At 40.7% G+C, this 17,091-nt stretch overlaps 1 protein-coding gene across 1 annotated transcript; it reads left to right on the top strand.

Moving 5' to 3' along the window:
• Positions 1 to 185: 185 nt before the first annotated feature.
• kra (basic leucine zipper and W2 domain-containing protein kra) lies at positions 186 to 16,901 on the top strand. The gene is made up of 9 exons (XM_028314916.1): positions 186 to 466; positions 792 to 863; positions 6,458 to 6,634; positions 7,470 to 7,570; positions 8,057 to 8,122; positions 8,548 to 8,620; positions 12,348 to 12,513; positions 14,323 to 14,434; positions 16,737 to 16,901. Exons 2-9 carry the CDS (start codon positions 803 to 805, stop codon positions 16,899 to 16,901), a joined length of 921 nt encoding a protein of 306 aa, XP_028170717.1. The 5' UTR covers positions 186 to 466; positions 792 to 802.
• Positions 16,902 to 17,091: the final 190 nt, after the last annotated feature.

Below are 17,091 nucleotides of genomic sequence, written 5' to 3'. Positions count from 1 at the left end.
TAGTCAATTAATTACCATTCAATTTGTGATTTTTACAAAGTAATACAAAATTCATCAAATTTGTTGTGTCGTCTTTTAAAATATTTTTATTAATTTTGGAGTTATTAACGTCGCTATACGTGACTTTTTATAAAATTATTTATGTTACGTATTATCTGCCCTTGTAGAGGTTTTTACGTGTTCTAACGTTGTTTAGATTTATTAGCAATAGTATTCAATATATCAAATTCAATATTTTCTATAAATATTGTCGTAATATAGTCCCAGACACGGGAAACAGTGAAAAATCGCTCAAGAAAATTTGAATCGATTGTCTTGCCCGCACCGGACTTCCGGCGACTCCAACACACGTTGTCTCTAGCCCGAGGGAATAGAGATCGACGCAGCGTTTCTTTCTTTTCTGAACAGGCGCAGTCCGAGAGAACTCGCAAAAGGAGTAAAAGGCTCCTACATAACCTGTCACTACGTAAGTATTAGTGCACACATACATATGTAGATTGCGCAGCGCGTTAGGAAGTTCGCGTCGGTCATTTGTGCTCTTTGCTGACTCATAGTGGTTTTATCGAATCGCGAAAGTTTAGCTGAGAATTTTCTTGTTGTTTCGGCGGGTGCATCACCTTCTCAGTAAGTAGAGCACAGGCGACGCCATAGTCCTAGGGGGCGAAGGCTGCCCGGCTGGCGCGCCGTGTTGCGTGGCGCAGAGCGGGCGATGACCTTAGTCTAACGGGCACGGGGCACCACCTTTCTCATTACCGTAGCATAATCCTAATTGCCACGTGTTTCTGTTTCAGCAATATATTGTATGAGTCAGAAGGTAGAAAAACCAGTATTATCGGGTCAACGGATCAAGACCAGAAAAAGAGGTGAGTGACAAAGTTCATATTTCCTAATAATTTCACTTTTGCTTGTAAACAGTTTTATGATGCTGCCTTGACCATGATCAGTGGCGATTTCTTTCAGAACATAAATGTCAGTAAAGTAGGTCATGTACATAACACTGCATTGAATCCAGCATACAAAGAAAGTTCTATACCTACCTACTTACAGATGTACAATAAGATCCTTGTCCTTATTTTACTGAATGATAAATCTATCTTGGACATGTACAACTTATGTATCAGTTCGTGGAACTTGTTTGTTGGTGATTAAAATTCATTTGTTGCAATTGACTTCAATACCATGTGGTATTCACCAACCTACATTGGTTTGATTAATTTTATTGCTTGTTGTTTATTGTTACATAAATATTTTGAAGTCTATCATTACATAGATTTAATTAGTAGTTTTTACGCAATGTTTTTGCTTTGTTGCATGCACTGCCACTTAGCAAATGAGTCGCAAACCTGAGTCATTTCCAAATAACTTTGTATTCAACAAGAATAACATGCATTTGTGTAAATGATATGAATATTCTAGAAAATATATCAAAACAGGAAAAGTATTCACAGTTCCTTGTTGTACAATTTAGGTACCTACCTACGGAGTACCTATTCTGTTAATTTTTTTAATTCATTAAAATGATAGCTACCCACATTATTATTTTACAAAGATTTAAAAGTAACTATTAAAAGACATAATAATCATAAATTATTTTAGATTCACTTTCTAATACTTTTACTAATTTGAACACTACTTTTTTAAATGGTAGGAATGTACATTGTATTTTACTGATATAATTAGTTACACATGAAACTGACACATGATACTAGACTGTAATCTATATATATAAAAGAAAGTCGTGTTAGTTACTTCGCTTATAACTCAAGAACGGCTGAACCGATTTAGCTGAAAATTGTCAGGGAGGTAGTTTAGAGCCAGGAGAAGGACATAGGATACTTTTTATCCCGTTCGAAATTAAAAAAAAAAGTCTGCTTATTTAATGCCATTAAGGCGGAACAAAGTTCGCCGGGTCAGCTAGTAAAGCATAAAGCAAAGAATATGTATGATGTAAAATAATTTCTCAATTTTACTTGTTTTAAAATTAATTAGTATCAGTTAGTTATGAAATGAAACTATTATGTTGCGATGGATACTCATTGTAAATGAACTAAATTATCTCATTTAACTGTCCACTGCGGAATTTATGATTTGCTGCAGTTCAAGGGTCGTGTTTATTTAATAACATATCAATATAAAATAATATCTCTTTGTTGTGAACTTGAGTTTCTCACGAGTTGATAAGTTATCTTATTATAATTTGTGGTTCTTACTACTTATTACTCTCAAAATTACATTTCCTGTATTTTAATATTTGGTGCCTCTAAGTTCTTATCTTTCTTTACCTGGCCTTTGGTGCCTGTAAATTCAAAATTACTTATTTTATTACTATGAGGTGTTATCACATTATTCTCAGTCTTATGACTGCATCTAGAGACTGTATTTTAAACAGCTTATTGACGCATTATGGTTACTGTTTTCAACACAAAAGTGAATTCGAAAACAATTGGACCAATTTCATAAAATTTTTCATCATTAAAATGCTACATTATCCCTGCAGTAAGTAATATAGCAGACGAAAATTCACGCGAGCGAAAGTTAGTCAAGCAAGTGTAAAGTTATTTTGAATTAAAAGCCGAGAATACGCCCTAAAACTAATCCTACTTATTAAACACAAAAGTATCTGCAATATTCCTGAAATGTAATTTCCGCATTTTGCCGGTTAGATTTCATGTCGCCTCGCTAAACGGCTTTTTGTTGGACGAGCTATAAAAACGCTATCTGCCTTATCAGAAGTTCTCGAGGAAGTGCTAAGAGAACTCAATGTCAGGTGACAATGAGTTGACTTGCCGCGGTTTTTGTTATCAGTTAACTAATCAACGTTTTCTTTGTCGGGTAAAATATCGGCGGAATAGTAGAATAATCATTTAGGTATTACCTAATTATTTTTCCTATTAACGACAAATACTACCAGACCGTTTTTTTTTAATGGCTAACTTTTCCCCGCGGTTTCTCCCTCATGAATTTCGTTATGTCACGAAGATACGCGCACGTGTCCAAGACCGGGGTTGGTAATAAAATAAAACTACCATTTGTATTTCCTGGATCTCAAACTATCTAGTTTGAGATAGATACCAAAGCGTGAGAAAGGGGCAGAGTTACTTTCGCATTTCTAAAATTTTAGTATGGATGAAATTTTATATCACAGCAAATAAGCGTCAAGCTATCCCTGCCAAGTCCTTCCAAATAACAATACCGCACCCAAGGTTTTTTCGCAGTAAAGAATTAAATTGTACACCAGTACAGCAGATGTATTGACTCGGCCGGGAATAGGCTTGCATAACAAATAATAATATTAATTCAAGGCCCATACCTCCCACTTCAAACACATGTTCATTTGAACCTATTTGAAGTGTAGTCATCAATTCTTGTATTTGTTAATAGGGTGATGTAAACCACGTGGTTAAAAAAGCTGTGTAAGTTTTCGACTCGATGGACTCATGATTTAGAGAAATAACTACCTCTAGTGAGTGCCAGTGCCCCAAAGCACAGTAGATATAGATTTATCTACTGTGCCCAAAGCTTTGCTCAGGGCAATGTCAATAATGATAGTTTAAATTTACTGGTTCAAAACGTATTATTAACCGAGTTTCCTTCCCGTTGGAGTAGGCAACTGCTGGTTGAATTAGGATTCCAATAAAGACGTCATAATATTATTGCTTTCCTTTCCGAATTCTAATTCCCATGCGAAACAACGCAAATGTACGAATTCTCGAAATTCGTAGGGTAAGTAATGATGTGTAAATATGTCTAATATAGTGGTTTTTGTTCTTTTTTGAGTGTTTCATAACATCAATATCATTTACAAACAAAGGAAACGTTTTTATATTATTTCAATTGGATAATCTATAAAGTAAAGACCATCATCAACACTTATTTTCTAGAATTGGCCAAGTGCCTACCATAGCCTACCATAAATCAATTTATCGCAATAGAACTGGTTTCATACAACAGTTTCTAGCAAATAACGTCTGTTATGATGCTATTTTGCTCCATACATAATGTATAAGAAACTCGCGAAGCCATAGTACCGTACGCAAACAAGAATGGAATAGTAATCACTAGTCACTACACAATTGTCACGATAGATCCAATTGAAGACTATCGAACGCTCCGTGCTTTCTAGAAGAATCTAAGAATTGATTTTGTGGTGATTTCCCATCTAAAATGGATCACCAAGAGAAAAAGCTGTTCCAAAAATTTGGCACTGAGCAAAGTTGCAATAAATGCGATTTTGCAATAAAAAGTGATGTACGTACACTGTATATTTTCTTCCTTTGTTTAAAAGTGGTAGTGTGCCACAGGGCTTCCGCGGAAAACCAGCAACACGAAAAGAAAAAAAGAAAATTAGTGGGATACATGCTCGTAACGACATGTCAAGATAAATGCTGAGCGAGCCTATTGGCGCAGTATCCCACTAATTTTATCTTTTTCTTTTCGTGTTGTGTTTTTATTGTTTATAAATTTTGCTCAATGTGTTCAATAAAGTCCATTCTTCTATTCTATTCCATACTTCGAGAAAATTCCATCCGATATTCATAGATTGGTATACTTCTAAGGTTCCATCCAATATTTAGAAGCACTTCACTTTAATTGGCCCTCACCAATCCGTATGTCGTCATGGAAAAGTGTGACCCAAACCATTTAGCAATTGAGGAGACGACTTTAGTTGTCCCTTTATTGTATTAGGTTTTCGGGGACAGGCTGAGGGCGAATCCATCACTGATATGTTTGACATTTTAGGCAAATTGACTGTTGCTTGAACTTGGCTAAAATGTTTCAAAAAATCAAAAACACTGTAAAATATTTTATCGCCTATGTTTAGCACAAAAATTCTAAGATTGTAATGGTAAAAGCAATCATTCCTCATTATTATGTATGATACAAAAGTTAGAACGGCAAAATGTAGGCGGTCTTATCATTACTAAGCGATCTCTTTCACACAACCCCCGTGAAGAATCAATTCAATGAGACTGGTCTAGTTCCGAATTTTCCAGAATCATCGAGAAAAGCAATAGCGCAATCATTACGTAACCAGCTTTTCAACAGTATCTAATGAAAGAAAAACTGAACACGACGTTAACTAATTTATTATTGGAACAAGTTACTTTCAAGGTGCTTACTAAGTCAATCCTAAGTTGGGAGTTGGCCAGATATCTTGACTGCTTTGCATATTAATCAGGTTTCCTCGCGGAGATAAAACTCTAAGGTCGGCAAATAAGGTCGAAGGTATCTTTTAAAACCTTGTTCTTAAAACAAGATTTACAAGTAAAGTTAACCCAGTATTTTCATCGTAAACTAAAAGTTTTACTCGCGAATTGATAACATAAAAAGGTAACGGATGGTCATACATTTATTCATAGTGATACATGCATAACTTAAGAATCTTTAGTCCTCGATCCATACACATAACACATGCATATTATAATCTGTTGGAATTGAATTTGAATAATTTCTATTCTAAGAACTTCGTAATAAAAACACGACTAGAACCGAGTAAAAACAAATTTATTTACTCAAGAGGCTAAGAGTAAAGCTATGAATTAATTGCCTTTGTACTGTACATTATTCCATTGTTATAATAATATCTCTCTCGTTGAAATAACTCCTTTGTTTCCGTCGTACTGGTGTACAATTTCTCGGTTCTCGTGTTGTTACACATTCGCTAATTGACAGCCAAAAACATCATAATTTTATTGTCAAACAATGTGGTGAAGTAAATTGGACTGTGTATGACATTATACATCCAAGTTCTTGAATCTGGATTCTGGATAGTATACCAGTAATAATTATTTCACAATGGGGAATCTCCAGTCAGACCATTGAATACGTTCTATGATTTCTTTAAACGCGATTTTTTTTTTCATACATTTTGTGTGGTAAACAAGTAAATTAGAACTTAACGCTAGCTCAGTTGACTCGCATGTTATTGATTCCTAGATTTTCTAGGTCACTTAAAATTGTGTGTTCTTGTACACAGCAGTTGTACCTAGGAATTATTGTTCTACACACATCGCGATAGCCCAAAGATCGGCGCGATCGCAATGCGAGCCAAATATTCGCGGATACTTCGGTGCTTTTGCATAGTCCCAAGGATTTCGCTCCGCTGTCACCCGAATGCTATCGTGATCAGTGTGGCCTAGACATAGGGTGTTTTTAATATCGTACGGATTTCAATACGCACGCGGGATGGCCCTACGTCCACTCACTTCCCGCGTGCGTATTCCAGGCATTACAATAATTATTACTCGTAGGAAAAGGACACTTGCGGGTGTCATGCACGCGGGACAATAATTCCGCGTACGTGGTGAAAAATATCCTTACAAACGGGACTGTTTCCAGCTCTCGTTCTCACCGCTGCAACTCCTGTGTAGCCAGGGTGTACAGCTTGATCGCCAAATAACCCAACCAGTGGAGGCCAAGTCATACCCTTACTTATGTCATTTATGTTTGTCTCCAGATGAGAAAGAGAAATATGACCCGAACGGGTTCCGCGACGCGCTCGTGCAGGGGCTCGAGCGCGCCGGCGGCGACCTGGACGCGGCGTACAAGTTCCTAGACGCCGCCGGCTCCAAGCTGGACTACCGACGCTATGGAGAGGTCATCTTCGACGTGCTCATCGCCGGGGGCCTCCTGTGTGAGTACTTACACACTAGCATCAGGTTCACAACTGGGTGAAGCGATTTTCTGGTCAACGTTTACTCACAAAACAGATCCGCTCGGGTACGTCGGCACATGGATTCCACAGCGGTAGGCAAAGTCTGCTGTAGGATAACGCTTCCAATAGAATTCCACACACTATGTAGGTATAGAAGTCTTCAAATTAGGCTACAGCAAGTTGCTTGCTATGGGCGCATTGCACTACACTGTCTACATCACAAGCCTTTTCCACTGCTGGAAAAACTCCTTCAAAAGTGCGCCACAGCAATCGGCTCAAGAGGGCTACTATCTGACGCCGTCAAGTGCTGAAATCTTGCTTCGCGTGAGATTAGAATATCGTTCGTTCGTTTCAGCCAAATGACGTCCACTGCTGGACAAAGGCCTCCCCCAAGGTTTTCCACAATGAACGGTCCTGCGCTGCCCGCATCCAGGCTCTTTGGCAGGAGAACCAAAGTAACCGACATAGCTCGCAGAATTGCTAAAATCAAGTGGCAGTGGGCGGGGCACATAGCTCGTAGAGACGATGGCCGTTGGGGCAGGAAAGTTCTCGAGTGGCGACCACGGACTGGAAGACGTAGCGTGGGCAGGCCTCCTACTAGGTGGACCGACGATCTGGTAAAGGTCGCGGGATTAGAATATACTTTAACGAAACCAACAAGCGGTCTTTTCGTGCTCCCAAAATGATGAAACAACTAGGCTAGAGTCCTGAATCTCATGTTGAGACATCTCGTTCGTTCATATCTGACGATTTTCTCACCTTATATTCCCCACACATACCTTGAACACATAACAACAGCCTGTCTGTCTCACAGTGCCCGGCGGTTCCGTGTCGATGGATGGGGAGTCCCCTAAGACTAACACCTGCATATTCGCCGCCAGTGAAGATATGGAGACGATGCGCAACTTTGAACAGGTTTGTTGGTGTTTTTGAGTAGAATTTATTTACTTTGAGAAGGCAATATACAAAGTTATAAGGCATCTTTTGTAAAGCTGAAAACCGTCCTGACGCCGCGAGTCGGTCCAATAGCTTTCAGGTATGATGATGCTAAAATTCTTTAATGCCCGTTTTCACCATCAATCCCTAATTTTCAAGTGACCCCTATGAAAACACAATTCCTGTTGTGTTACTATAGGGGTCACTTAAAAATTAGGGTTTGGTGGTGAAAACGGGCATAAGTCAATTAACATTTCCGTTCTTCTAATATAAATAACTGTTTTGTAAATCTTTGTAATTTGCCTTCTCCCAAGTTCTCTCAATTCACATGATGAAAAACATGGCTAGAGTCCTGAAATAATTGTTGAAAAACCCTCACTCGTTCACTTTATTCTGAGCTTTATTTACATACACAATGTATACATTTCTGACCAACAGTAACTACATGACAGATTTATTCCGCAGGTATTTGTGAAGCTGATGCGCCGATACAAATACCTGGAGAAGATGTTCGAAGAAGAAATGAAGAAGGTAATTAAAATTTTCATATTTTTCATTACATATTTATTCGTAAGTAAAACAAGCTTGAGGGCCAAAGCACACTGCGGCTTCGCTGCGTCGTCTTACATAGACATATCAGTGGCGGCGTCGCGACACATCGTGTGCTTTGGCTCTAAATAGTCTAAACAACCCATAATGTAGAAAGATATTCTGACACCCGAGCCATCACAGAATGTAAAGTAATGTAATAAATATGTTAAACAGTGAGGATGGCAGAAAACATTATTTTTTACATTTGCACATTATAATACCTATCTATTTTTAGACTTGAAGAGGCCTCTTGTAGATTCACATGTCATGTTTACATACTATTTTCTATCATGACGTGACATTTTTTTCTACCATAAAATGAGACTAAATGATGATAATAATGAATATTTGTTTGCAATTTGCAGGTGCTCGTATATCTGAAAGGTTTCGAGCCGCAGCAGCGCATCAAGCTAGCTCGAATGACTGCCCTATGGATCGGTATGTATTACAAGTACATAAAGTATTCATTTATTTGTCCATTTACTAGTCCATTTCTCATTTAACTGCCTTGAAAATCCCTACATACTTATAAAGAATTTGAATTAGGGATTTGGTCATTGCTAGTTTATTCATAGAATTAATTAACCAACGAGAATTGGCCACTAAAAGCAATAGCTATTCTAAGAATTGGTCCATTATAATCATTTGTTGATATTGAAAATTAGGTAGGAATTTGCTCGAACAGACGACAGCACATCACAGTATAAATTGTTGTTCGAAAACCGCTCGTAAGATGCCACAGCGTTTAGTTTGATGCCGTCTTCCGTACAAAATGCAGATTCATAAGATGAATCCAAGACAGTATAATTTAAGCTACTTTACAAATGAGCACATAAAGTTCAGTCGCGATGCTTTGACTTAACGGTTGGTGTAAGTAACGGTACCACGCGGACACTCGATCGCTATTTTTTGCGCAGTTTCATGTAGGTCAATACAAAAAGTTGTATTACATTATTTTGGTGTATGAAAACTGCCAAATTATATTCGTCTCATCTTGCTTTTAAAGTTTATTTGAATGTTAAATTAGAAGAAATTAAAACTATTTTGGGTAATAAATGAAAAGGGATGAATTTGGATAAAAACTACTTATTGAGGAATGTTCGAAAAAGTACGCCATTACCAATGGAGCAGCTGACTGAATTATTAATGATCTCATAACTATAAATAAATTTTGAATTTTGAATATTAAAGCTAATTTTAGAACACTAATTGAACACAAAAATATTTAATACACGTTTCTTTATGCTTAGGTCATCTTAGATAACCCATAAATGATTCCAGACAAATTTAACACCTTCGCTGCCAGCCTAAAAATGGCACTGTTCCGTTCGGGCCATGGGGGACAATGATGGGCGACACTTTAACTTTCCGTTCGGGCCGCGTCGAACAGTGATGACCGCGAGTCAGACCTATGTTTAAACCTCTGTATTGAGCCGATGGACAGCATTTCTTCAATAATTCTTATATAAGCTGACCCGCGCGGCTCCCAAGATTAGTGTACGTCACTTGGTTCTCAGGTAAAGCTCGGACTTAGAAAAAAAAATGTGGATAACGGTAGCGGAATGAAACATGGTAATTANTCTGCATGAAAAATGTGACAACGCTCTTAATTTGAAAGAACGATAAAAATAGAAGGTGTACAATATAATGCTTCAACTACACCAACGCGTGCAGATCGCCATCGCCGGCGCGATCATAGGGAAATGACAGGTCGCGTGAACTGTCATGGGTCGCGCGACCTGTCATTGGCCTTTGATCGCGCCGGCGCGATGGCGATCTGCACGCGTTGGTGTGGTTGAAGCATAAAGCAGGGTACTCATCTAGCCGTGTAGCATGTAATGTATCAGATACTGTATCAAGTGAGTACATAGGCGCGAGCAGCAGGCTCGTGCCTATGCATCGAGATCGCAGCGACCCGCCGAGTGGCGGTATCACTGCGAGCACAAAGGCGGCTCGCAGTAGGATTCAGGAGCTCGCAGCCAGATACGCGATGATCGTGGACGAGCCGTACTCACTTGAAGGTCGGTTACGTTACATGCTACATGGCAGGTGAGTACCCTGCCTAAGGAAGGACATAATGAATCTAGAGCAGGGATGTTATGGATATCCGTAACCGTAACTGAAACTTTCGGATAAGCGAAATAAAAAAAATATCCGAAACCGTAACCGTAACCGATTCAAAAGTTTCGGATAGTTTCGGATGTAGGCAGTTTAAATTGTTTTTTGTATAGCAATATATGCAAGGGCATAAAAGCCTGATTTACCTATAATAACGCCATCAAGTATCATTTTTATTTTTTTATTACTTTTTATTCGATGTAAAGTGTGCGGCCATGAATGAACCGTGTTGGACAACTATTAAAAATTGCATTTTAAAGCGCAGATATCCGTAACCGTAACCGAAACTTTCGGATATCCGAAATAAAAAAATATCCGTAACCGAAACCGGTATAATATTATTCCTATATCCGTAACAGTATCCATAACCGAAACTACATATCTACAGGGTGTTAGGTAAATGGGTATATGAGCCGACACTAGCCCATGTTAACATCCCAACTAATATTATAAATGCGAAAGTAACTCTGTCTGTCTGTCTGTCTGTCTGTCTGTCTGTCTGTGATAGTAGCGCCTTCCTGACAATGCCATAGCTGGGACGGCTCAGTTTTGGACAACTTTTATACGAATTATTGATAAATTCAATTTTTTAAATAAAATTTAAACCTTTTTTAATTAAAACAATTTGAAAAAAATCACTTTTAGCGTTCCTTTTACGGTATCATCGATTTATTTATTATTATTTTTAATCACTATTTAAGACTTATCCTGCTAGTTTCGTTTCTCATTTTATACCTTATAATATTCCTATTTATGCGTAATATAATATATCAAAAACCTACCAATGTACAACTCTTTATTTTTTTGGTTGTTCTCCTTTTTTTTTTGGATGCGAGCGGGGATGGTCGACAACATGACCGCGTGGCCCTACGGAACGGATTTTCGAATTTTCGCTCGCTGGGGCCATGGGGGTCAATGATGTCCGACGCTTAATAATTCGATGTAGAAACTCAAAAACAATTATATGTTAATAAAATCCTTTATTTATGTTTATAATGTAACGATTTAACAAAAAAAAAACAATCGACGAAAATTGAAAAAAATTGAAATTTTTACTTGGCCTGGTAGGAAAGTGCAGTGTCGGACAACATTGACCGCGTTGGCGTTCAATGTGTTAATGATGTTTCGGTATAACTTTGCACACGATTAGAGCCAGGCTGCGCTCTTTGCGCTTTCTGGTGTCGAAGTGATGCTATAGTGACGCATGAACTACTTCGATCTTACTCTGTAGTTTGCTCGATAATGTTAGTGCTACATCTATTTAATTAGTAAAAAAAAATGACTGCTGCCAACTTGAGAACTAATTAATAAAACTTTTTGCTGTTAATTGGAGTATATCACTAGTACACCCACCAATCAATGACAGATTAACTAGACTAGCCCTTTGAGGCAAAATTGATAAAAGTCAGTCGGTAGGATACGACTTTGTAGTCAGAAGTTGCAGCAGTAAGAATAGCTACTGAAGTAACGCTAGGGTTTTTATTGGCGCACAAGTGTAAATCCTGGACACACAGGAGTTGTATTGTGGTGGGAATAGTTCCTGTAGTAACGCCCGCATGCGTCATTACTAATCGGCTGCATTGTTAGGAGTTGTAACGGGAATAGTCTTCTAACTCTGGACCGCAACAGTTATGTAGCCAGGAGGTGCAGCATTGAAAATAGTCCATGTCCTAACCCTAGTATCACTTGTGGATAGGTAACGGCTGCGGCGTAGCCGGGAGTTTAGTCCATGTCCTAACCCTAGTGTGGATAGGTGACATGTCCTAACTCTAGTGCCACCATGTCCTAACTCTAGACCACCATGTACTAACTCTAGTACCACCATGTCCTAACTCTAGTACCACCATGTCCTAACTCTAGCACCACCATGTCCTAACTCTAGCACCACCATGTCCTAACTCTAGTACCACCATGTCCTAACTCTAGAGCACCATGTCCTAACTCTAGTACCACCATGTCCTAACTCCAGTACCACCATGTCCTACCTCTAGTACCACCATGTCCCCACTCTAGTACCACCATGTCCTAACTGTAGTACGTTCCACAGGTAACGGCTGCGTGCCGCCGGGCGTGCTGCTGGTGCTGGTGAACGAGCACTTGCTGAAGGACAACTTGGCTCTTGACTTCGTGCTGGAGGTATTCGCCACCGTCAAGGCGGAGCGCGGCGTGGCGTCCCTCGTCACCGCGCTCAAGAAGGGCCAGCTGGAGGGCAGGTGACTATCATTAGAAAACTATTTGTCATAGTCATAAATGTTTATTGCATCATGTTGGTACGGACGACGGCACATCAACGTAACCACTGTGGGTTCTTGTGCAGTTGTAATAGGGGCGAGTTTGCAACAAAAATGGGTAACCTGATGTGCTGTCGTGTGTACATTTGGATCTTAAATAATAATACAGAGTCCCGAAACATGGCCCTGTATCTAAGGGCATTGCAACATTGTAGGTACTAGTTATTATACATAAAAATATTTAAATCTAAATTATCAAAATAACAATTTTACAGACAATTGCTGGCTAGAGTGAATAGGTATTTGCGAGATCGAATCAGAAATGATCAACATGGAATTGGAAAGCATTGGAGGAGACCTATGTTCAGCAGTGGACGTCCTATGGCTGAAACGATGATGATGATGAATCAGAAATGAGGAGATCCGTAAACGAACTAAAGTCGCTGACTTAACCCGACGGATTAGGGCACATAGTACGCAGAACTGACTGAAAGTTCTGGAAAGGAGGCCGCGTACCGGGAAACGCAGCGTGAGACGTCCACCTTCAAGGTAGCGGTATCGTAAAGGTAGCGGGGAAGCGCTGGACGCAGGCCGCTACCAATCGATCAACATGGAAAGCATTGGGGGAGGCCTATGTTCAGCAGTGGACGTCCTATGGCTGAAATGATGATGATGATGGTACCAGTACACGGTCTTCTCATCCATCATAATCAAAGAACGTTTTTCTGTGTCCACTAACGTGTTTTCTACGGCCCATACTTCAAAACAAACATTATTAGTCTATTCTTCTTTTACATATTACACTATTTATCTAATCCGTTGGCGCAAACTGACGCAAATCGTGACGAAGTCATAGAAGGTCATCACGTCTTCATTGTTTGTTTACTTGCACGTCTATTATTATTAGATGTTATTCTAATTGTTATTTTTGAGCAACTCATTTATTAATAAATAAAGTATACATCACTGTGGTAAAAGTATGTCCCTTTACGTGTAGTTACGTCGTTTCTCTTCATAGAAACTCGTGTTAATGTAAAGGGCAGAGCAACGCGTCACTGTACTGGCTCGTCGTATTTATTGCGATGCTGTCATTAGTGCTGCTACAATCACTTATCAGATGGTTTTATGATCTCTTCAGGCGTATATCGATATTGCGAGGCTACTCGCATCAAATGAGCTAAGCTAACTTGTAATACAATGCAATGTCGATATGCCTTTAGAGTTTTGTCAGTCACCATTTTACCACAAAATCTACAGGTTTTTGAATCTTATGTTGATTGGTGATTAATTTTAGGATATAATAAAGAAGCCTTTTTACTCGTATTTTATTTTTTCAGTTTTTCCTTGTAGTTTGAAGGCCTATTTGTTTTCGTGTAGGTGGTGCATATTTAAATTCAAATTCTCTATTGCTGTTACATTACAAATAGTGGTGTTATAAATAAAGATACAGGTGTACATGTGCTTTTTGTCTCATTACTAAAGCTATAGATCGTTTTATCCAAGAAGACGCGCCCTACCATTCTTCGTTAATGTTTGAGTATTATTAGTACACGCTACATTTTATCCATGAGTGCACATGCACACTACAATAATGACTCGGCTCGGATTGCTCGTATCAGACTCCCCGCACCCCGCGTTTCCCTCGACCAAAAATTGGGTGGGCGCGTCTTCGTGGATGAAACGATCTAGTATATGCCATAATCTGTATGTCATTCTATCCCAGATCTTTGGGCCAAGTAGACGTTACAATAATACCTATTGGGCAAGTAGTTAACGAGTGAATGTCCGCAGGCTGCTGGAGTTCCTGCCTTTGAACCGTCGCAGCGAGGACGTGCTGGCGGCATCCTTCGAGTCGCGCGGCCTGGCCGAGCTGCTGCGCCTGCACCGCGCGCAGGCCTCGCAGGTACGCACCACCCTAGCTAGACAACCTTGACATCGCCACCAGGTGGCACAACACTGGTGTCACAAAAAAAAATTGCAAGGCTAAAAGGTAGCCTTTCGAAGCGAGTTAGTGACCCCGCGTTGGTGGCACAAGACCAAAGCTAAAGACGCTGCGTCTGTGAGGCTGGTTTTAGTGTCACGCGGACCGTCCGGTGCGGACCCGCTCCGCACGGCCAATCTGTATGAACTTCTAGGGAGCGTTTTAGAGTAATGCGGTCCGGAGGAACCCCTCCGCTCTCTAACAGTTCATACAGATCGGCTGAGCAGAGCGATCCGCACCGGACGGTCCGCATGACACTAAAACCAGCCTGACGCTTAGTTCGAAAGGCTATATTAAGAACTCACCGCGCGATTTGTGAGACGGGAGGACACTTCCCGTCTCTTGTGTCACAGACCCTTTTTTTCGCCGGGAAATGCTTTGCACATAACCCCTGGTAGATGGGGACGATTAGTGGGTTATGTGGGAGGCAGGGTGTGGCGTACCCACTAAAACGCGATGCGTCCTCCCGGGCCATTGAAACAGTCGCAAGCTATTGTCCTAAAAATGGACATTCGTCCGCGGCACCGTCTCAGGTCATACAGATGTAACAGACATTTACTAATAGCACTAAAACCTCCACGTTGTCCCTTACTACATTAGTCAAGTAGGATTTCAAATGATGAAACTTGATGACGAGTCGTAATGGGGCGCCGCAGCGAGCCGGGCCCGCCGTGGCCGAGTCTTTCGGCCTACGCGGCGCTCGGCTGGCAACGCGGCGCTCCGCATGTCGACATGGCAATCTGATTCTAGCACGATTACGGGAGCGACTGCAGTTACGAATGTTAAATTGATTTTTCTGTTCATACAAACGCGACGAAAAGGACGTTGAAACTAACGTAACCCTCTAGGCCCAGTTTCCATCAAAGCGAAGCGGAGAAGTGTTTTGTTGAATAAGCAATGCATTCATTATTTCCACTTCTCCGCTACGTGGCGCTGCTGTCAATTCTATAAAAAAATTGACGGTCCGACACTCCGCTCCGTTCCGCTTTGGTGGAAACCGGGCCTTAGTCCACCTAGCTTCTATTTTTGTCAGCGGTCAATAATGACTCTATTTTGAGACCGCATACCGCAATATTATTCAATAATGCTTCAACCACACCAACGCGTGCAGATCGCCATCGGTAGCGCGATCACGGCGCGATTATATTTTTTTTATTTGTGTTGAGCGGCTATTCTAGTTCAATAAAGTCCTAGTATCACTGCGACCGTTATCGATCTATTGTGATCGCCGCTGTTTTCCTTACAGTTCGCCTCCGAGTCCTGCATCCATTAGGAAGTGCAGTATCTTTTGGGGGGCGATATGTTTTACATCTTGTGGGCTTAGGATGTGTTTGCCCAGGTGTAAGCTCCGCTTGCGCATCAGAGGTCCGCAGTCCGTGAGCATGTGTAGTGGCGTTTCATCTGCCTCTTGGCACATCCTGCACGTTCTTGTTTCGGACAGTCCCATAGTGGACAAGTGCTTGTTTAAGCTGCAGTGTCTTGTTTAAGCTGCAATGACACCTGTCATTGGCATATGATTGCGCCGGCGATGGCAATCTGCACGCGTTGGTGTGGTTGAAGCTTAAAAGATATGGAAGCTTTAAATGTTCGTCGCATCACTTAAAGCCCGGTCTGTGAGCACGTAGAATTTTGTCCAGTGACCCCAAGCTACCCATCCTTATCGCTCGCGCGTAATTATATTGCTGTCGCGACAGTGCGACGGACGCCCGCAGTGAGTGTGCGAGCGCGACAGCAACATAATTACGCGCGAGCGATAAGGATGGGTAGCTTGGGGTCACTGGACAAAATTCTACGTGCTCACGGATCAGGCTTTATTTAAATAAAGCTTTGAAGATGTATACAGGGTGTCTCTAAGTATAGATCAAACAAAAATAATAGATTCTATGGCTCAAATGCAACAACTTTCCCCAAGAGAAGAAAGTTCAAATCTTCCGAAAAGAACCTTTTCTTTCATACAAATTGTCTTTAGTAATCATCAATTTTTTTAATTTCATTTTTTATTATATTCCTATTGTTCCTGAAGGAAAGTTGTTGCATTTGCGTAGTAGAATCAATTCTTTTTTTATCCATACTTACACGGATACCCTGTATTGTCACATCGCGTAGCGTCTTGTCACGATTTGAACTGCAGTCGCCCCCGAAATCTTGCCTACTACAAACAACTAGTGACATCTCACACACCGCCAGCATCTATAACGTACAATAAACCTGTGGTTGCCCACAGGAGGCGCGGCGGGAGCTGACGCAGGCGCTGCTGGACGAGCTGGCGGACGAGAAACCGGTGCGCGACCTCATCCAGGAACTGCGCGACATGGCGCTCAAGCACCACATACCCGAGCACGAGGTCGTCGCCATCGTGAGTACACACTATCATCATCTAAATATATAAAACTCAAAGGCGACTGACTGACTGACATAGTGATCTATCAACTCACAGCCCAAACCACTGGACTGATCGGGCTGAAATTTGGCATGCAGGTAGATGTTATGACGTAGGCATCCGCTAAGAAAGGATTTTACGAAACTCCTCCTCTAAGGGAGTCAAACGGGATCCACGCGTACGAAGTCGCGGGCGGCCG

The sequence above is a fragment of the Ostrinia furnacalis genome, unplaced genomic scaffold, assembly GCF_004193835.3.
Source record: "Ostrinia furnacalis isolate ACB-3 unplaced genomic scaffold, ASM419383v2 OfSCF4921, whole genome shotgun sequence".
Lineage (NCBI taxonomy): Eukaryota > Metazoa > Arthropoda > Insecta > Lepidoptera > Crambidae > Ostrinia > Ostrinia furnacalis.
The sequence above is the reverse complement of the archived record's forward strand: the minus strand, read 5'-3'. Positions and strand labels throughout refer to the sequence as shown.